The 23,454-nt window shown below is 36.2% G+C and overlaps 1 protein-coding gene across 1 annotated transcript in view; it reads left to right on the forward strand.

Moving 5' to 3' along the window:
* Positions 1 to 23,454, forward strand: part of LOC104509686 (inactive N-acetylated-alpha-linked acidic dipeptidase-like protein 2) — a gene marked incomplete at its 5' end in the record, with an annotated part of 109,742 nt that overhangs the window by 9,768 nt on the left and 76,520 nt on the right. Inside the window, one exon of the mRNA XM_010151715.1 lies at positions 19,751 to 19,897. Coding sequence (XP_010150017.1) covers positions 19,751 to 19,897 — 147 coding nt within the window. The remainder of the gene's footprint in view (positions 1 to 19,750; positions 19,898 to 23,454) is intronic.

Raw genomic sequence — 23,454 nt, forward strand, 5'->3', positions numbered from 1 at the left:
CAGAACTGCAGGTGGGGTCTCCCCAGAGCAGAGTAGAGGGGGAGAATCTCCTCCCTCGATCTGCTAGCCACGCTGCTCTGGATACAGCCCAGGATACGGTTGTTTTTCTGGGCTGCCAGCGCACACTGCCGGCTCATGTCCAGCTTCTTATCCACCGACTGTGTATTTCTATTATTGAAGAAAATGGAGTAAAACTTCTTTACATTTAAATGCAGTGTTATTGACAGAAAACTATTATTTATTTTTGAAGTAGAACTGAAGACAAACTTCTGCAGAGATGTTTATCATTATTATTTCTGGATGTTTTAAAAAAAATCTTACATTAATATCAACATTGATACTTTTCTTCCAACTTCTGTGTGTTTTCTCATTTATTTTGTTTTACCTTCAGCATTTAATAATGCATATGCAAGCTTCATGTATCAGTAGGTTGTAAAGAAAAAAAGAATTAAAATATTATTTGAATTGATTGTTGTATGCCATATAACAGAAGATTACAGCTTCCCCATGAATTTTCAGTCTTTACCTGTTACTGCTTTTAATGCTATAATTGATTTCTGCTGTTACTTTTTATGCTTGTATTAAAACCAAAAAAAATCTCTTGAGAATCGGGAGTTTATGCTGTGAACTCCTGTCTCAGGAATTCATAACTACATTAAAAGTGTGCTGTTAATACAGACAGTACTTCATTGCCAGCTCTTAAATTAAGATGCTGCTTCTCCAGTGTGAAAAGCAAAGTCCCATTTAATGGTGGATTTGATTTTTGGAGTTGCAATGCAGGTACTGTGCATATACTAACAATGCATTTATTTTAATAAAATGTTGTTCTGCCCACAGTTGCATATTTTTTCACTCTTCCTCCAAATTAAACAATTTTAAGAGATAAATGCTGATTGAGACTTCCTCATATGTTTTGACATTATGAGAATGCCATTGCCGTTAACCATGAGGGGAAAAAGTTTGTTAGCAAGGAAGGATGGAATTGAATGCTGCAGTCTTACTGGAGATTTGCCAGAAGGCCTTTGTTTCTAATGAATCAGGCTTTCTGCTTCCATGTCTTCCCTATCTTTATGAAATCAAGGTGTTGAGTTCTTCTGCTAAAAGCATAAATAATGTATAATTTCATCGGGATCTTTTTGTCTTATTTTTTAAATGTAAATGTCAACTTTGATAGCCATTGTAGATACATTGAAGAAATCTGGACATCACATTATCTTTAAATGTACTTCTGGAGTATGCGAGATTTCAGTAATTCCTACCTGTTGTAGAATGGATTTTGGTTCTGGGCTTCTATTGTCCAATCTACTTAAAACGTCCTAGCGTAATAAGCTGTTCTACGTAATGGAATCATTTTGTCCTTCCAGAGACTTTATCCAGAGTACATCATTACGAAAGCTGACTTCAGTTCTGTCTAAATATTCCTTTGCTTAATTTCATCTTATTGCTCTTAGTTATTTCCCTTCACAACTGGCTTTTTTTGTATGTGTGTGATGACAGACATTTTCATAGGGCTAGAAACCTTTTATGTAGAGAGTTTAAAAGTAAATTTCTAGTTTTTATGAAAGATGATAGATTAACAGCTCTGGATATTTAAAATTTTCTACATAACCACAAATCATTGAGAAGTTTCTCTCACTGTTTTTTGTTTGTTTGTTTGTCCTAGTTATTAAATACGTTGTTGAATGAAATTGCCTAAACAGCAGTCATCTATACAAAACAGACAGCACATGGAAAAGAAATGTATGTGCAAAAATGAAGTGTGTGGTAAAATAACTAGCAAAAAAGAAAGCGCAGAATCTGCAAGACATTAGTATAAAATGAAATGAGAATTAAGTATATTTTATTTCATTTGGCTCATTACAATTACCGCCACTTCTTCCTGACTTTGGAATGTTACAGACAAATAAACAAAACTTTGTGCAGCACAGCACACTTTCTAGTGTGTAGATCAACATGGAAAAAATGTATCTGAATAATGGAAAGCAGACTGTTTATTTGCGACATAAATAAATGGTGAAATATTCAAAGTAATGTAGTAGATATTCAACCTGGCTGAAAGTATTAGATACCTATTCTTTCGGTAGTAAGATATGGCCTTTCTGAGTGTGTTAACCTCATATTCTGAGAATGGGAAGCTTTAAAGTGCTCTTTGACACACCATATCTCCCTCTGTCTCACTATGTCTTCTAGCTGTGATTATTCTTTAGACAAGCATGAAGATGTTTATTTTATGAAGCGCTGTGACTTTAAATGGTTTTCTATCATAAAACTGTATGCTATTTCCTATGGTCTTAACCAGGTCACATATTGAGAAATCAGAGGAATGGGAAGAACAGTAGATTTGTAGAAACTTGAGAAGGTTGTGGGTTTTTTGCTGTTAAGCTGTTTCTCCCAGGAAGAATGAAAATATATCTGTAGAACACTAAGCCAGTAACTGATATGAAAACATTGAGCTGAGCCCCACTGGGAAATTGGTGTAGTAAACAGCATGGAATTCCTGCTCAACCGATAGCTTTTGGAGGTTGGAAGTTCTCTTCCAACATGGGTCTTTGTCATGAATGCGTAAGGACTCCGTGTGTGGTTCAGTGTTCAGATTCACCTGCATGTCCTAACGGGTCTGTCAGTGGCAGTGCATGTCCCACTTTAGTGGCCGTGACTTCTGAGCTACGAATAAGCTGTCTTTGTTTAGTGCTTGTTAGTTCACTCATACATTAGATGGAATTATACTCAAAATAGACATAGTGAGAAAGTTATAGTTTGAATGGTTTAGAAATCACCTGAAAATGATGGTGATCGTTATGTTTTAGTGACATGCCTGTCTTTTAGTACCCAGGAGTGTTCACATGTTGTACATTTGTCACCCCAAGTGTCCCTTTAATTTCAGTGTTAGTGCAATTGCATTTCTTGTATGTGAAACAAAACAAAAAAAAAAAATCATTTAAGGCGATTAATTGAATTTCTGTGTCTATTCTATAGGCATAACTATATAATAAATACCCAAATTTGGGAAGCAAAAAAAAGCCAAAACAAAAACCCAAACTGACTAGTTCAGTGTCAGTTATCCAATATTGTGGAAGAAGTGGGGGAAGACATTCCATCACAAGCATCTACTTACATTATTCTAGGGGTTCGTGTTAATTCATTTTTCATGCCCTATTCATGTGTTCAACCCCAGAATATTCCGGTGGCTGTGTCTTGTCCAGTGAGAAAAACTACTAAATGAAGCTAGAATGGAGGTTATTAGGATGCTTCATAAACCAAAAGCTTGAATTACAAGGTAATTTCAAAAGTAATTTCAAGACAAAAATATCTGTATTTTCCAAATTATTCATGAGGTTTTAATCAGTAATGTCGTTGAAATGCATTTTCGTTTAATGAGTCAAAGAAGTATAATTCCCACAGAATTACTATTCCTGGCTTTAGGTGCACACAGAATGTGATTTCACTGAATATAACGGGGAAAAATTCTGGCTGATAATCTGTGATGTCAGGAAAAGAAAAAATTCAGGAAATAGCTCTCTTGGAGTTTGTGCAGAAAACTTTCTTTTGGCAGGTAAGAGGTCATACAGTTCAAACCTTTCTCTCTTGACAGAGCCGTGAAGCTGATATCAAAACCTGTTTTACAGCCATCTATTATAAGACTTTAATGCTTAGGCTCTCTTGCAAGAACAGCCTTCTGACATTTATGAGGGATGCCAGCTTCTCAACTTGGTAGCATGTCTTCCTCTTTTTGGTTAGATGTCTTATTGTATAATTACTTGAAGAAGGCTGAATGATCTACCTTCACTGGGAAGTTTGGCATTAGAAGAAGGGAATCGTCTCAAAATAAACAAGGAATAAAAATCAGGTGGGGAACTAGCTTCCTCTCAGTGTCAACATGTTCATCTTTTTCTCTAAAGTGAGAATGATCACATTTAGTTTTAATTGTAAAAATTATTTTTAAAGCTATAGATCAGGTTCTAATTTATTGCTATTGATTTTTTTCCCCCCATAGGTTTTTCAGCCCTGCTAGGTAATTGCTGCATTCTGTGTCTGAATGGAAAAGAAAACCAATATTTATTATTGAGATTAACAACACAAACAACTTGGGTTTTTGTGGGTAGAGTTTCAGATGGTTTTCTTTCTGTTTCATGTTGCCAGTGCCGGTGGTGATGGTCATGGAGGGGATTTTGTACATTCTTCCTAACCAGAGTTTTCAAGATCACCTACTAATTTTGATTAATGCAATCCAGAGTCCAAAAATATGTCTGAACATATGTAGACAAGCATTCTTTAGTTTATTCATGTTTTCTACAATTGATAGATATTTAATAAGTATCTGTTCCGAAATCTCAGTAACACTCAGCTTTTCAAGTTTGTCATGAAATGGACAAGTGCCAGTTATAATTTCTACATTACTTTAAGCACATATTTATTTCATTCTTGTGTTAAAAAATGGAGATTGAAATGCCATAGAGAAGTAGTAATTTTAGACTACCAGGCAGCATACAAAAATCAATACAAAAAAAGTTGTTTTATTCTTTCAAGTTGGCACTAGGATGAGATGAAAATTTGTATAATTTCTGAATTTATAAATCTGTAGTCTGCGGAGTAATGACTTATGAACAAAAGAGAATATAATGTTACGTAGAATAGGATGACGTGGTAGCTAGTGTACGTGAACTCCGTAGTGATATCACAGTTTTAAATTGCTTTCATGCTAATTATAAAACATCTTATTAGATCTTAGATCATTATTTTTAAAAGGCTTGTCTTGTGTGATGTATTTCATTGTTTGCATTTTGTTTGCTGCATTTGGTCTGCTTATCAAGCTATGTGTAATGATTAGATTTTTATTTAAAACAAGTAATGGTAGTTATTTGCGGTTGTCACTCAAAATATTTAATTAATTCCAAACACCACAACAGTATCATCTTATTTACAAAATAACTTCAAGAAAGCTTGTAAAACAGTTGCCTGCACAGCTAAAATGGAACTGGATGTTCAGAATAGAGGGTGCTTTGGAACCAATTATATTGCAGTAGATACTTCTTTGGGGCTCTGGGGAATTGGGGGTGGGGGGAGGGAAATCACGTAAAAACTTTTTCTCCCTGTAAATTAATGGATCATTGTTGTAAGCGAAACACAAAGATGTAGTTTGCTGGGTTTATTGGGTTTTTTCTATAGTGGAAATGAGCATTTTATTTTACAGGTTCCAAACCTAAGGTGTGATTAGGTAAAATGTACGTACAAATGAGTACGTAAAGCACCTTTGATAATATAAAACCAAAACTGTTAAGGACGTAAAGCAATCACTGATTCAGCTCCTCATCCTACTGCAAAAATAAGTGTCTCTGAAGTGTTTCAGCTTCCAGTCTAAAAGATTCTACAACTTTCTCTAATGATCTGTGTTTGTCTTCTAACCCAGTAGTATTTGGAAATTTTTTTTTTCATCTATTGAAGTCATCACAGTTGAAGATTCTTTTCCCTTTCTTACACTGGTCATCTTTTATGCCTATTGAACAAAAGTTATCATGATACCCTTAAGAAAATGATACGCTTTCTACATGGAATATCAGGTTCAGAGAATTGATACATCTTCTTCAAAGCTAGTATGAGATTTGGTGTTTGAGATTAATTGATATCTCTCAGACGAGCAAGTGAAGTCTCCAGAAATCCCAGTTTTACCAACTAGGATTTGGTACTTGGAGCGCATTGCACTTCAGCTGATATTTTACAATGAGCTAAATGGCAGGAAAATTTGTATAGAGTCATAGTGACTCTATGGAGAGTCTAATCAGAAAAAACATTAGAAATATGTATTTCGCGTTTGTTTGGTGTGTGCCTGTATTGCTGTTAAGAACGGTAGCCTGGTTGGTTATCCAGTGACCTAATGCTGCATTAGAGCAAAGGGTAGTTGGAATGTAAGTTTATAAACCGAAGTAGCTGACTAGTGTGGGAACCTGGAACCAAAGGCATTTTAATGAAGTGAGTTTAATTAATCTGAGAACATACATCTTATATAAATCCCTTCTTCATCTGAATTTGTTTTGTAAAACTTCTTTTAATTCTTACTGATATGTAAGTATCAGTTTTCCTTTTGATTCTCCATACATACTTGTAAAAGTAGTAGCCCCTAGATGTTTGTTTCACAATTCTGAGGCATATGTCACTTATTCTACAAAATGGTTTGGTGTTTGCATTTGTGGGTTTTTTCAGTCTCATTGTTCTAATAATGGAGAAGAGGTTGAGGATGGGATTCTAGTTTCACTTGTATTTCTATAAAATTCTGTAACCTTAGTGATTGAAGTATGTTTTTTCTTGATTTACACTAAGAATGAAGAAAATTGTGTCTTGACTTCCAATTTATTTCCCTGTAAGAATTTTTCTTCTTCAGCACTAAAAAGTACGGCTTGCATCCTCCATGAAAAGAGCATTTACATTCATGCTGACAGAGCTGCTGACGGCCTCTGATCCTGCTCGTCAAAACCTGGTTGCCTTTGCTATCAGTGCTAGACGGGTGACACTGGTTACCCTATGCGTGAGGAAAGAAATGTGTTTGTTTCAGAAGAAAGGCTGAAAGGAGTATCGTCTACACTTCATTATAATTAATTGCAATACTAATCATCTTTCTTTTTACCCTGGTTATAAGGTACTTAAATGTTTGTTGTTAACGTGATGTTTTTCTTCTGAATTAGTCTTTCCTCCTACACATGAACAGTTAAGACAAAAGTCAGACAAGGTAGGTGATGTGTGTGGGTATATGTGTTAAGAACTATGATGGTGGAAACAGGCATAATAGTATCTCTTTTTGAAGAGAGGACAGTAGTACAGAGATCCTGAGTGGCAGGTAATCAAAACAAGCAATTTTTTTTAAATCACGGCAGGGCAGGCCAATTAGGTTTCTCTGTCACACATTTTAATTGAATATGTACAGAATTGATTGGTTCAGTGGTTCTGGCAAGCGCATATGCTACCTTGTATTTCTAGGTAATCAACTTAAATCCATACCGCATTTTTTTGCTACAAAGAATATTGTCCCATGTGCTCTTCATTCGTCACCTTTGTATTGATTCCATGCACGTGTGTTCTGCTCCCTGGCACCACATAACACACTTAACTGTTTCTGCAAGTGCCAGGTAGAGGAAGGATCCATATGAACGCTCGATTCCCTTTTTCCTTTTTTACCCTTCATGGGTTTTTTGGGTTTGGTTTTTTTTTTTGGTTTTCTTTTTTTTTGCAAATCTCAAAATCTGATTCATACGAAAAGGAACAAAATGATAGCATTCTTCTTATCTGAAAGAGTCAGGTTACATGAATGCAAGGGCAGTACCTGTCTATGTAAGTTGATTTGTCTACACAGTGTCTGCAGTTGTGGGGCTGTTTCATTACTTCATTGCTGCTGCTGTGGAATTAAAAAGGTTTGTCCTGAAGACAGAGGAAGCTATGAGGCTGTTTTAAGGCACAGATGAAAAAGGCAAATGGTTGAAAAGATAATGTTAGGGTGGAACTTCGCCAATGCTTCCCTTGGTGCAGGGGGAGGTTAGCTATTCTGCCCTAATGTGAGGAATATTTGTTTTAACAGAGGTGTGGCCTGAAAAGCTTATCCTCACTTTGTATTTCAATTTCTTATTTACTCCATTAAATGAATTTTGAAGTCCTAATGATGAAGATAGAATCATGAAGGTAGCAAAATTCACCTTTGCTTGCTGTGCTGAGAAGTCTTGCTTCTGTTCTGGCAGCATCTGCTCATTCTAGGATTCCTGAAGTAAGTTGTAGGCCTATTGACATCTGATTTTGATGCTGTAGTATTTAATCCCTGTTTTAAAAGGAAGGGGTAAATCAATAATCGTTAACTCCTATGATCATTTCTTCTTTCTGACATCCTGTACTTCCCCATTAAAGCAGGCACAAGTGCTATGCAGCAGTCTTTAATGCAGATTTAGTGTTAGACACTTGTGCAGCACTGCTTATTGTAGCTAACACTAGCTCAAGGCAAAATATTCTTATAACTTCACTTGCAGCCTACCTATGACCTTTTAAAAAGAGAGCTTTAACACTAAGTGAAAGGATTTGAGCTCATATGTGACCTTTAATTGGGACAAGGTTATGATCCACAAAGAACACACTCTGCCTTGGGCTTTAGTGTAAATATTTTGGTCCTGATTCTGATTTCCAGTAAACGAATGTACACTGAGAGGAATTACATTGATGTTACAGAGGAATAAAATGTGAGAAAGGTTTTGAGGTTTTTTTTTTGTGTCACTACAGAAGTCTGAATTTCCAGCAGACTAGGCTTTTTTTTTTCTTCCCCACAAATACTCTGACATAGAGCCTTTTTTTTTTTTAAGTATTTTTTACTTCAAGGAATACTGCATAGTCCTTGGAAATTAACTGCTGAGGCACGTTAACTGAGTCCCATCGTTATTGAGTAAAATATCCTTCAATTATTCTTATTTCACTGAAGGACTACAAAGGAAAATACAGAAATATTTAAGTAGTCGCTGAATCTCAGTGACTATCTTTGCATGGACACAGGTCCTAGGAGTCTTCTGGAAATCCTGAAAACCTTCTGTGGTAGAGTAATTCATCACATCCATGTTCTTGTCATGTTGCCCTGGAATAATGGCACTGCTTTGCTTGGGAGCAGCCATTAGCAAGTGCATTCTTGCAGCAACAGGGACATGTGTTCCTTGTGAAAAGAGTAGTGATTTGCCTCTCACTTCTCTGTGAGACATGCTTCTTTAGATACCCCTGTTTTAAGTTGAGGAGCGACCTACCTCAACTCTACTGGCATTATTACTTTGATTGACCGTTAAAATATTTGCCCGTATCATCATTTCTAACTGTATGAACTCAAATAGTTATTTTTTCCCTCTGTTTCCTATGGACCACAAGCCCAACAAGGATCTTTTAGAATTTCATTAAATCCTTGTCAGTGTTTTCTTAAGTATTATAATTTCAGGCCTGAGACTAGAGCTTGTTAATTAGCCAGAGCTTGCTCAGGATCATTGCTTTTGCATCACGCATTAGCATTTTAAGGCTATCTTGGGTCTCCTCCATCAGAGTATTTAATTTTAAAACAAATGGATAGCTTGCACACTTACAGTATTGATGATCTTATAATAGTTTCAAATTAATAGAATCCTGAGTCTGCTTATATGGCACTTGAAACATAAAGAAGAATTTCAAAGGTACAGGTAAAGATAGATGTTAAACTTAATTGGCTTTCAGTTGAAGATACTTTCCTGCTAGGCTTTTGTGCCTTTGAAAATTCTGTCTCACGAGACAAGATACACTAACAGTAGGGGAAAACACAAATTATCTCTTTTTTTACTAAAGTGAGATATGGGTAGATGAATTGGACTCAACAAAATCACAAAGGAGGGAATTGAATCCAAATCTCAGGGCAGATGACTAAAGGGATGTGAATTCTCAGTCTTCTGTTTTACATTTGGGCATTCTAAACCATTTGGCATTAAGTTCACTCATTAGTCTTAAAAGTACGTACGAAACAGCAGTTGGAATCAGCCTCTAGAGTCTCTAGATCCCGGGAGGCAGCAGAGCCCAGAGTTCCAAAACTGAACTGTAGGCTAAATGAGTTACCTGCACTGAAATCCAGAGACTAAGGCTGCTCCAGAAGCTGAGAGTGCTAAACCTGAATCAGCATTATAGAGGAGAGATGCGGTGATCTGTGGAACTCTAGATTGATTCGTTTTGATAATAACCCAAGATAAAATAAAGTGATAATTGATTTAAACAGGATTTAGAAGGAGGGTAACTACTGCCACTCAGAATTTTTTCACTGAACTTTTTTTTTTTTTTTTTTTTAAAAGAATGATATGTTTATTTTATAAAGGTAGCAGCACAGAATTTTGTGGAACATCTTGTATGGTACTGTATGGAATTCACAATAAAAACTGCGCTTTAGGATAGTAGTTAATCACATGGATTTCAAATTTACAAAAGCTGTCTGATGGATCTTCAAAGGTATTACCTGTCAATGGAGAATCATCATTGAATGGAGATTTTCCTGACTGTTTTTCAGGCAGCAACACTAGATTCAGTATTAGTCAACACCTTCATTATTTATGGGATAGAATATTGCTACTCTTAAATTATGTGGATGGTAAAACTGGCAAATAAAATCATGCAACATCACATGTGAACTATTTTAAGAGTGAGGACAATGAAAGATCAGAACAAATTACTTTGTAACAAAGATGGATTATTTCATCTCTTTGTAACTTTAGATGTAGATTGGCTTTTTTCATATAAGGTATTCTTTACTAACATGAAAGAAACTGATCTCACTAAAAGAATATTCCTGTTTTTTTTAAAACAAAGTATAAGGTAGGCAGTGTAATTGTTGTGTTTGACTTCAGACCCACAACTCTCAGTTGTTACAGAAAGGATATTATTAAGTACAGCTATGTTCTTACATGTGATTTTTGTTAAGTACCAACCATAACAGCCAATAGAATGAAAATCATGTCTTGGAACTTCCAGTCTGTTTATATTTTGCATATATGTGTGTGTGTGTGTGCATAGATGTGTGCTTGATTTTGTATCTATGAATACTATTTCTCAGCTTAGGGAAGCTGTTCATATCCATAAAATTATTTGCATATACAATTATAGGAGTGAGACCAGAGATGCAAACTGTGGAAGATGGAGTGCACAGAGAAAAATTTAATATTGAGGAAAAAATGAGCTCATGTTTATATGATTCAATAGCTTTAGTCCATTAAAAAATATTGGGCTATGAAGTAATTTGTTTTTCACATTACTGACGAGAATCTTACCCTCTGAAAGTTCATGATATCATGTAGATACTGTATTATTCAGTATTCTCACAACTACGTACATGTAGTTTTCATTTGTCTTCCTTGCCTGCTAAGAGTCAAGAGCTGTAGGTTGCACTCTACTGGATCTCTGTTTGTTTTCTCAATGTGTGCAGTGTAAACATTTCTCTTACATACTGTAACTGCATTCTTTCAGACGGTTTCATTTCACTGCCGCAAAATTAACTTAATCTGGAGGATTAAAACCTGAAATGTAGTGTAATACATATTTTTCTTAGATTATATTGTGCAGCAGTTAGAAACCATTAGTTTTCAGTCTTACAGAACTGTGCTAATAAATTCCAAAATAAAATACACTATTAGCCTTTCTGGGATTTGTTTGCTTGTTATGAAAAAGTAGTGATGTATCCCTGGAACCTTGTAAACAATAAACCCCTGTGCTTTCTTAACAAAATTTAAATTTGTTTTCAGTACTTGATATTATACAGAAATTACAGTTTCCTTGTTCAATACTATACCTATGTTTTGGAAATATCTCTGACAGTAATCTTAATTTTTTAGGGTGGTGTCTGACGTTTGGGTGTATGATGACTTTGGGGTAATAGTTGAAATTGTTTTCCCGAGCCTTAATACTTCATAGCTCTTGAAATCAAGGTCAAGTGAACCCGTATTGAAACCAGAAAGAAAAAGTCATGTAGTGGCACTACAGCTTTCTGTGCTCTGCCTTTTTTTCCTTCTGCTTTCCTGATTTTTTTTTTTTTTTTTGGTGCTGTCCAGTACAGAGGCAATACCAAGGTTACTTATGGTCTAAGTAGTTAAAATTTGGAAGAATCCATTTATGGAAAGCATGAGAACATTACACCGTCTAAGTGAGGGTTTACAGCTGTCTGTTCGTCCCAAAGTTTTTTTGCACCACTGCTGTAGAAAATAAAATCATCCAACATCTTCTGGATCATTTAACTTATCTCCCAGTGGAGTCTGGAGACCAGTATTTGTGGTGTTGTCTGGCACACTTTAATAAATCGGCTTCGTGGTGATCTTTCTGAAAAATTCAATTGATACCAGATACTTGATGTCTTAAGTATGAAGTACTGTAATTATTCCATTTGCTCAATATCCACTGAAGTCCAGGAGGTTTTTTAAATGAAAAACAGGATTGTAGCTTATTGACCTTCGTGCCCTGTATGGACAAATAGGAGTGACTTTCCATTTCAAAGAATGAAAAACATTTTTTTGTGTGACTGGCGACTGATTTGTTCATGCACAGTTGCTATCGAAAAGTTTAAATGTCAGACCAGAGGTTTCAGAGCAAGGTAAACTTTGCCAGCAGTAAATTTCTTTGGCCTTATTCCATGGTGGTGCTGTGGGGGGACATTTGCAGTAATTTACCAATGTGTCCGGAGTTCCTCCGTAGTACTACATGTGATGGATTATCTGTGTTCTGCTCAAAAAACCAACCAACCAAACAATTTATTTAGTTTTGTGTATTATAATTGAACTTACTGTTGTCTGTGATTACCGTAACAAAACAGAAATTTGGACAGCACCATGTTAAACACCTGACTGTTCCACTTGTTGTACCATGTTTGTTTGTGTATCTGCCCCCTCATACTTGGGTAACGTGTTGTTACGGGTCTGTCCTGTTTCTGTGTGTAGTGGTAGAGATGTGCAGTGTGATTCAGTAGCATTCTCAGCTTCCAAAAAGGAGTTGATATTCTATTGGAAATTGGGAGTGTGTGTGGGAGGGGTAGAAAATACGTGGCACTTAATAAGATCACGAGACAGGGATTAATGACATAATTTTGGGGTTTTATTCCCTGATACACATTGGAGTAGTTACAAACTGTAGTATCTATATTACAGCTAACTGTGGACCTAACTGCTAACAGCAGGTGCTGCAATACAGATAGAAATTTTGCTCTGTGTGTGGTTTTGGTTATGTTGGTGTGGCGTTTGTGTTTAAGTAGGACAGAGTCATGGGGTAGTTGGAGCCATCTATTTAGCTAAGAAACTCAGCTTCTGCAGGTGTGTACTGTGCGTAGTAATGGGGCTAGTGTTGGTCATTAAAATAAGTCAATTTACTTTCATAGTTTACTTTTCTCGGTAAGCCCTAATTCACTTTTAGTGGAAAGTATATCATGGAAGCTTTCTCTCCTGATTTTTTTTTTTGTGGTTTTCTGCAACCATATTGAAGACCAGTGGACAATGTGTTGCAGCATATTCGTTTGAGATCCAACCTCACTATAACTGTCCTGTTTGGAACACTTCTGCGATCTTGAAACAGGATATATTATAGCTCTTCAAATAATAGAGTACAGATCTCTCTCCCCTTTAGAGGGCCAAGGAACTTCTTTTTCTTCCTGTGAGGTATGGAGAAGCAAGACCATAATCTCAGTGGCATGAATTATTTAATATCCATTTGGAGGGCTAGAATGATGTGTCCCAAAATGAGTAGCATGGCAGAACCTGATCATTACAGAGTTTAGACCACACTAAAATGGATTCAGAGTATTTCTGTCTATACCTATTATAGAATGAGAATGCCTTTAGGCATTTAAAATTATTTACAAGGCACAGCTATTTCCATGGAGTATAAAATATCAACTGTTTGAAAATGAGGTCTTGTTGTCAAATCCTAATCCTCTTACCTACTTAAGCAGTATTTTTATATTAGCAACAAATGTTACTACAGCACAAAACGTTAGGGAAGTCATACAGTTCTTATCAAGTCCCAATTTATCAGTGTTTTATACTAAAACTGATTAATTTGCATTTCTTAAACCTAGGTTTCACAGTATCTCAGTTGGTATGTGACAGCTCACAGTGTTCCTGCTACTGAATCCTTGGAAGAAAAAGCTTGAACACCATTAGGCCTAGTAAAGTACTACTTTTTACATAATTAAAAATTGTTTGACCTGCATCCTTTAATTACAAATGCAGCCATTCCATGCTCAATAATATTTTGGATTAAAAACTACATTTAAAAGTATACGATCTAAAGGAGAAAAGCACTCAATGTTTTCACTGTATTTAGAGTTGGGTGGGAAGGCAGATTGCCTCTGTTAATAAAGTATTTTCTCTGCTGGGTGTTCATCATAATGTAATACAACCTTAAACTGTTTCCTGAATTTTTACCAAAAATAAAAGTAGTATTCTGAATATTGAGGCTGAGCCTGCAATCATGGAATGTAAGTCTTTAAAGTTACTTTACCTGAGGTGCTGGAGAGTTTGGCTTTATCTGTGCTGATGAAAAAAAAAAAAAGGGAGAAGTTTGAATGCAGTACTTTTCTGGTTGATAAGTACAGGAGTCTGGGGCAGGTGGATAGTTTGTAGAAACACAACTAGAGAGCTGTGCTCTTTGATTTCTTAATTACTTTTGTTAAACCTTGTAACAGTCCGTATTTTTAAGGTACTGAGATGTTTGGAACTGCTGATGGCAGTCCAGTTGCAGTCTTACCACTTGTATTTTATGCTATGTAATTTTAGTTCTAAATATTCGATTGCTCTGAAATTCTCTTACCAAATGGACGCATACCTGCTTGATTTTTACCTCCCTTAAAAAAAGCCATTATAATTCCTAGCAGTTTGTACTGTGTGTTGGCAACAAGTATATCTGGGTTAATGAGGCATATGACTTCAATTTAGGCATAGGAATGATAAATGTCATTCAGTATCATATAAAAAGCATCAGGAATCAGAGAGAAACTGTCAGTAGATAATGTTAAATGAAAAAAAAGTCCAGTAAAGGAAGTAAATTTACACTGTATAATCTTTTACTACCTTGCTTTTGTATTTATTACCAGTTTAGTGTAAACTTTGCATCTAAGATGAGATTCAGCCCTGTGAGGTCCCATTTATTATAAAAACCTTACACTGATGTTCATATTTAAAAAAAAAACAAAGACAGATGATTTCAAAACATGTAAATGCTCTTTAACAGAAAACAAAGTCCCGAATAAGCAGATCAGGTTTATGCTTGTCTCAGGGTTTGTAGCTGTAAAATAAATTTAAAAATTTGTAATGTAGTACAATATCTAACAGTGTATTTCAGTATTTCACATGAAGCATACATATTTCTCCATGTTTTCTTTGATAGCCTCTGGTACTATAGTTACCCAATTTTGTTAGGAAATCACCGTTCAAAGGCCAAAGTTTTTCCACAGTTTTTTAAAGGGTAAAACTGCAGTTTTACATGTGGCACGTTGTGTTGCGTAGTTAAACTGAATTTTCCTTGTTTCAGTAGAAATTTCAGTACAGTATCGGAACTGGGTCTTGGGTAACCTCAGTTTTATCTGACCTTTTATTAGCACTGTAGTTGTCACAATTTTCACTTTCCTTTGCTCCCCTGCATGAAGAAGGTCTCTTCCGTCAGGCAAGATACCTGCATGCATTTTCAAAGAAGAGTTCTTTTAAAGCCATGTGGTTTATCAAAGAGGCAGTTTTTTCTTGTGAAAATTAAATATTCTCTTCCCACATAGGCTTAAAAAAAGAACAGTTTACTCTTAGAATATCCAGATGCAGTGCTTTTCTATAAGAAAACAGAGTACATTGTGGGGGAATCAATAAGTGGCTGATGGTGATCATCCCTGGCAACTGTAGTGATCTGTTTGAGAATCACCTGCTCTGTGGTGGGTATCAGAAGAATTTGAGATGATGCTAAATTCTTTGTCCCTGATGTCTTTAAATACACAGTAGTTCTTGTGGGAGTTGTTTTCCCTAGTGACAGGATATTCCTCTCAATTAAATGTGTGTGTGTGTACGAAGAATAGCTCTCATTTTTCTGTTTTCAGAACCAAAACAAGGGAAATTTTCTGAGAGTCAAATACAATTTTTCCATGTCTGATTTTGCAGTGATATGGAAGAATTTCACTAGGAGTCTTCATGTTGCCCTTAAAGGTCAATTAATAATGTTCGGATTTTAGATACTTTCAGTAAGGATTCATACATGTTTAAATAAAAATATGCATAGGCTGAAAGGAAATAATTGCTGAGAAACTAAGGATCAAACATTTTATTCCTTTTTTATTAATAATTTTATTCTAAATATGAAATTAATTAAACCCAGCAGGTTTTAGTCACTCACTCTCAGAAGATTTCATGGGGTAGTTTTAATTATACTTACCTTACTCCGAACACTTACAGGATTGGTGTACAGAGTGATCTTTTTTTTTCAGTGCTTGTACTTTGTTACAAATGTTGACTCAAGTGTGCTAACCGGTAGAAGTATTGTCAGATGAAGCTGTTCAGTTGTGTTTCAATGTCCCATACAGCAGCAAGAAGTCAAAGATCATTTTGAAACTGGGTTGTACATTCTTTTTGTCCTTTGCTAACTTTGCTGTCATGGCCAAAGTAGATGTAAAAGACATGCATAAGGATTGAAATGCCAGCTTTTTACAACATTTCTGTCTGTAGTAGAATGCTCCATAGTCTGCTCATCCCTTATTTAATATTTGCCTCATTAAATTAATGGAGGTTATTGGGTGATTGCATTGTGTAAATAGGCAAATGCACCACATGAGTGGTGTGTAACATTTAGGCTGTGTAAACCTCTTCTCTGTATGTAGCATGTTAGTTGTCAATTTAAATTTTCTTTTCTTTTTCTCATGCAGAAAAAGAATGAGTGGCTGCAATTTAGAATTATTTTCATGTACATACTTGAGTCATGACAGTTCAGTAAGGCTCAATTTGGGTAATGCCATGCAATTAATGTCTATTTACTTGTTTTGCTCTGTGATGTTGGACAAGAGTGAAATATTAGGAACCTTGCTTGCCTTGATTTGAAAAGTACTTTGAGGTGTATAGGGGAGAGTGCTGTATTAAATCTCCCTAATAATTTTATAAACGGCCAATTTGCATTAATAGCAGTATTTATGATCAATCAGCAAAGACAGAGAGCAAAGCAGGATGTTTATAGCCAAACCAGATCATCAGATGTGAGAAAACAGAGCAGTATGCTTGCCATAGAATTAATCCCTAGGAACTCTGTGGTTTTTTCAGTCGATGTGGTAGTCAGGGCAAGCAAACAGCTAATGACATTTTTTAAGAGCCATCAAACCTTCTTTCTCTAACAGTTTGTTTGTCAGTGTAGCAGGTTTTTATGGATGAGACACATATACTTGTGAATCCTTTGCTATGCAGCTTCTCTGGCCTTTCCCGCCTGTTGCTGGTGATTTAGCATAACACATTTGCAGTGATAAAGATGCTAATCTGTTGCTTTCTGCATTTGTACATGGCCTGTGATTAATAAAATCTGTATCCCTTTGTTTAGATAACTTTACTTCATCTAGATGGTCTTATGCGTTTGCTTCTTAAATGGGTTTGCCTTGCACCATTACTAACACAGGTGGCGATTCAGCTCAAGAAAGATCGATTATTCATGAATAAGCTTCCTTGCTGTAGTTCTGAAGCTGGGATCACTGCCACGCTGTAAGAATCATCGGTTGTTCTTTATTTGTCCTGTTGAAAACTACTTATTTTAATCCGTTTTTACTTCAGCTGGAGTGACACGAAGGAAGGAAGGTAACCAGCACTAACTGGGGGTTCATGTTACTAGGTGGAAAGTGAACTGTAGAAATGGCCAATAAATTATTACTTTTTTAAATATAGGCTTTTATTTATACCATGATCTTAATATTGCACGGAAAGGCATCTATGAATATTTAGCTTTAATTAGTGGTACAATGAGGCCTGCAGTGAATTACCACATGATTATACTTCGGGTTTGTCAGGTCTATTTTATAACATTAGTCCAAATTAAATGTATTTAGTGGGCCACATGGTATTCTTCATTGTCTCAGATTCATAATATAAACCTGTAACATGATGCTGAAAACCAAAAGGAACTCCAGAGGAAAAAAATTACTCAATTACTAATGATGAGTGTCCTTGCACTGACATGAATCACTCCTTGATTATTGTCTAACCACATGGCTTGAGTTCCTTCCAGTCAAAAGGGACCCTTGACTGACACGGTGGAGACCAGGCTGATCAACTGAGCGATCTGAATAGTGCTATTGCGTGTGTCTTACTGTAAGACTAACCAGCAGCAGAAATGTGGTTTCCCTGTTCTAGAACAGGGAGTTTGTTCTTACAGAGCACATTACTGATAATTTATTCCTGATGCATTTTTTAAAGATTTTTTTTCCTACGTAAAAGCTAACGTTTAAAGGATCATTAAGTAAGACCTCAGTGCAACTGGTGAAATAAAGCATAGCAATTAGACTTCTTTTCCAAACTGGGAACTCATGAATTGTTTTTTGCATATGTGAAAGGAAAGATTCTATGGATTATCAGAATTAAAATTAAACACATTGTTAAATTATAAAGATTTTTTTAAATGACAGCATTTCAGATTTAACCATGTAAAAGTAGCAAATGAGTTGGTCGGTAAAAAAATAGGAAATGGAAAGCAGGATGCTATGTTACTGTTTAATTTCTATTATTCTTTTTTCTTATTATTCCACCGAGAGACAGAATTTTGTCTGCTGTGGATCATGTTTCTCCATGGGTATCTTTAAAGGAGATAGTATTTACTAGAGGTGAACTGCACACACAGAAATGATCCTTTGTTTCTATTTTGACTGTAACTCAGTCTTTCTGGATTGACCTTGCACAGCTGTGAATGTGTTTAAGAATGGCGGGAGCAAAAACGTTTAAAAAGAGTGGTAGAGCCACCTTTCAAATTACCTATGAAATGGAGACTATTCTTGAGGGTATTTAAAAATCATTTTCTCTGGGAATCTGCAGCCCTTATTTATGCTGGATAATATGCAATTGCATTTTTCATAGCACTGAAGTGAAACTGTAAAGCACTAATTATTCTACTTTAAAAACTTTAAAATACCAAGGTTTGTCTCATTATCCTGCTAACCTCAGGAACTTTAATATACGGAATATGGTGTATTTTAGTAGTAAAGGAGAACTAATCTTTTCACTGTTCTTGTAGCAAGCTAGTGATTTAGTTGCTAGGTCTGAGGAAGTTATGTTATACTATATAAACTGTTTGCTAAATGCAAATAATCTCTAGTGCTTCAACTTCTTAACATTCTTAAAAAGAAACCTAAGTAGCTTATTTGCTGTAATAGATGTTGAAAGCCTTTGTGCCTCCTGTTTATTAAGTGCTTAATTAGCTAATGTATTTGAAAGCTACACTAGTATGTGGCACTCAGTCTTGGGCTTATTTTCCAGTTTTCTTCTTGTATTTATTGCAATTCTCTTGCTAAGATTTCATCATTAAGTACTTCTGTGAAAGAAATACAAACATGTCACTGACTAGAATTGTCTTAAGCGATTTACTCAGAAAACGCGTATTTGTGTATCTTTAGTTTTTTAATTTCTATTAATCCCTTCTCTGCAATTGCACCAAATTCTTTACATTGCCAGCATTTCATAGACCACGGGTATCTTGAATGTGATTTTCTGAATCAGCTATTAGAGAGTATACTGTTAGCTGAGTAAAGACTTGATTCTTTAGTAGGAATTACAGATCTCAGAACATGCTTCCAAAAGGTACCACGGTCACCTCTAACCTCCTGCTTGTTAAGGGACACTTCATGCCTACCAAAAATGACTTCTCTTGCCCCTCCTACCATTTCAGTTAGATAGGACTTTCATTGTCCTTTGAGACACACTGCCATGTTGCAGCACACACTTCATTCTCTGCGATGTCCCATCCCAAAGACCTCAGCAGGTATCAGGAGAGGGTGAAGGCTTTGTAGATTCACTGCAAAGTGTGAATCACCTAATACCTGTTTGTACTATTCTTAGTTCCAGCCCGGTTTTAAAATGTTTCAGCCCAAATAATGCTGTGTCAATAGACATGGATATGTGTTGGTAAGAGTCTGGTTGCAATGAATCACCTAATGTTTCAGCCCAAATAGTGCTGTGTCAATAGACATGGGTATGTGTTGGTAAGAGTCTGGTTGCAAATAAGTAAGTAGAATTTTTGATTTGTGTTTGTTTTTCAGAGCCAGAGCTTCAACTGTGTGGAAAAGACTAAATGTCCAGGATCTAATGTGACTTCTGTGCAGATAGAGGGAGATTCGGATTATTTCATCAACCATCTTGGAGTACCTGCCACACAGTTTTCTTACGAGGACATCAAAACATCAGAGGTACTTAGGAATTAAAATGGCCAAACTGAAAATAGCAGAAAGCTAGAACTGGACTTTCTCAGGTTGTAACGTTACGTGACAAGTGTGCTGTAGTGGAAAGTTACCTCCTTCAAGTGCCGTTTTTTAGATATTTCGGAGGATTACCACAGAGCTTAAAAGTGACTGATTTTGTAGTATTGGCATTCAACCAAATGGTTAAATGTTTAGAACAAATAGAAAGATGGTAAAATTGGGGGGCATTATGTTGAAAATGTTAATATTGCTGATAATATTGTAGGTTACATATTATCTAACCCAACTTTTCAGACTGCTTTCAACATAGAGGAAATGAGTTTTCAGGTGTATTTTTTCCGGCACGGTAAGATGAGACAGCCTTCAAAATGAATTTTATAAACATTTTCATACTCTGGGCAAAATATGACTCCAGTATATATGCTGGGCATAAAGATCTGTACGCTTGATTGGCGTCTTCGAAACACCATGTTCTTTTTCAGTCCGTTGTCCTCTGCAAGGTAAGTGGAAGGAAGGGGCATGTTACACTGTTTGGAGACCAGATTGAACTGTCAGGGAGGTTTGTCCTCCCTCAGCTTTCACTGCCATAGGTTTTGTTTGCGCCTGGACAGCTACAATTTACTCTCAGTTGGTCCTGATCAGTTAGTTCATCGTGAAGGCTGGCATTAGTTACTTCACAATACAGTGGTCGTGAGAAAAAGTGTGTGTTTTCATGTAACACATGAAGTCATGAGTTGACTTCATATTCCCCTCATTCCTCTTCTGGCACTGCGCTTATCTGCACGTGCGCACCTTTCCGTGTTCGAGAACAAAGCTGAAGCTGAGTTGAACTGGAATGCTTCCTGGCGCTGCATGCTAACACACTTCTGTTTCACAAATGCAAAACAAATATGTCAAATATTGGAGCATTGCTGTGATGATGATGTGTAAATTAAAATAGGTTAAGTCAAGAATTTATGTAAATAAAGGGAATTCTTGTTCCCAACATCACTGCACCTATTAGGCAAAATAATACTATTTCAGATTAAACACAAGGCAAAGGCTGTAAGGAAAATGTGAGGGCAGAAGTCCTGAGTGCAATGTTTATGACAGGCTTGTGGTCCAGTGCAAATTTCTGTTGTCACTTAGCAGCTATTCCACATAGTTTTCATTCCAGATCTGTGTATACAGGATCTATAGAGCATGAGAAAAAATCTGCAAACTTCAGTATATCAAAATAATAAGTATTTTCCAGCAACACTTACAATATGAACATTGAAGGTTCCCGTGGCTACTGTCTGTTTCAATCCTACTGAAGTTCCTCTTTGTGTTCAGTTAACTTTGCATTTTTATCTCGGCACAAGGCTGGGAATGCCTCACCAGTGTAATTAAAATCATAAAAGAAAATATTTTCATATTTGCTTAAATATCACACAGCAAATTTTGACTCTTCTGTTGAAAACTCAGCTTTTGTCCTTCTTTCAAAATCACTTTCTAGAAATAAACTTGTGATAAGTGTAATCTTCAGTCTTGATGTACTGCACCTCTCAGACTGTAGGAGTTCTTGACCCCATGAGATCTCCTTCATGTGAGAAATAAATCTGCGTAGCAAAATGCGTAAATGTCTGTTGGCAAGACGATGGATTTTTTTTCCTCAAGGTGAAGTTACACAGAATGATTACATTTGGGTTCTTTGCTATAATTTTATTTATTGTGCTGTTTATTAATAGTCCTTCAAAACATAGGCTTATTGTCTCTTCTAGTTCGTTCTGTTCTACTAGACAAGCAGCCTGTTTATTGTTTACTGTTTATTGTAATTGTCTGTTGGGGATTCTGTTTATTGTATCAAAGAGGGATAGTACTGTTGTAAGGAAGATAGAAATTATTCTGTGTTTACAGCCGTATTAATAAACAGTGTAGGAATTTCTTTTGTGATGGTTAACCATGGAAGATAATCCGGTGAGTTGCAGGGAGGAATTTTGCTTGTTTTTTTTCAAGCCATTCAGCTTTTTAAACTGTGCCTCAGCTTTGTCAGCTTCATCGCAAAACAAGATTTGGATTTGGGAAAACAGATTTCAGAAATGGGATGTTTTGACATGCTTTTGTAGACTGTCATTTTACCAGGTTGGTTTCCTCTGCTGGCTCTTTCACTGCTGTGACCTACTCAAGAAATTCTCTTCTTCTGGAATATACATTAGCTGTTTATTTTATCCACCTGCCAGACAGCATGCAGTGTTGCATAAAACTGATGCTATTCCACACTCAGAAAACCCTGTTTTAGAGTAAAAAAACGCCCAAGCCCTGTGCCTTGTATTCTGCCTACAGAGCAACAGTTATGGGTCAGCCTTAGAAATGTGTTTCTTACACAGTGAGCGTAATGCCAATCCTCAGAGATAAGGTTGTAAAAGCTTTTCATTGGCAGGAACCTGAGGAGTAAATAAGAGGAAATAAAAGTTGTAAGGGGAAACATTCAGACCAGAAGAGCACGTAAAACTGTCTTGCTTGAAATTACCTGATACAGTGAACCGCAGCCTCCGGGAGGTTAAATCTGCATGGCAAATGCCTCTGGTCAGATCTGTGAGCTAGTGAAGTGCATGCTGACTATTCAGCCACTAGTATAAAAATGCACTGAGTGAAATGTAGCTCATTCATTTACTAGGAGAAAATACGCAGCATTTTATTCTGTAAACTTGGAAGAATTTCTCAGGTGACATTTTATTCTGCAAGCCAGAAGTAAACTTGGAAGAATTTCTCAGGTGGTAAAAACCCCGGAACATTAACCCGTTTTCCAAGGGTTCTCTTGCAGTTGTTGAAGAAAGCCTTTCCCTCCTCCTAACTTCCAGTGCACTGGCTTTACCATCACATGAGGGTCATGTTTGGATTTGTCATGTATTAGGAGAAAGGCTGATCAGCTTTTCCCAGTACTTCACATTCTTTTCCTTTGAGGAGGAGTCATGCTATTCAAGTTAATGATTAATTTATATGCAAAGTGACCATGTAGAGCCTCCAGAAAGAAGTAACGTTGGTTTCAAACCTGAGTTTCTCTACTGCTGAAAGCCTGTGATTATAAGCCTATTAGCCCTCCCTGCAGTGGAGGGTAATATTAGAAACATCCTCACTGAGCTCTACATCAACAAGAAAGAGCAGCACAAAGCAAGACAGGTCTTAGAACAGACTTTGTTACTCTCTGTACTGCAGTAAGAGCCAGATATCAATGGAATTACTCAGTTGTATGGCCATTGGTACCTCAGGAATAACAAATAAGAGAAAGCGAGTAAATTGTGATTATTTTTTTTCTCATGTGTAGACTATTTTTGTGCCCTTAAAAATATTGGTCATGTTTCTGTGACAATGTATTTTCAAACCAATAAATGGTATAACAGGTAAAATACATAAATATCCTCCATAATGATAGAACATACATGCATATATAATGGACAAAAACTGTGGTTTGGGATACATCACTGTTCATCATGATTCTGCTTAGTGTCTTCTGCTTCTCCTATTTCTCTCCCTTATTTCTTTAAGCTTGGCCTTGTTTTTCTTTTTATATAAGCAACATCGCT

This window comes from Eurypyga helias, unplaced genomic scaffold (assembly GCF_000690775.1).
Source record: "Eurypyga helias isolate BGI_N326 unplaced genomic scaffold, ASM69077v1 scaffold2645, whole genome shotgun sequence".
NCBI lineage: Eukaryota > Metazoa > Chordata > Aves > Eurypygiformes > Eurypygidae > Eurypyga > Eurypyga helias.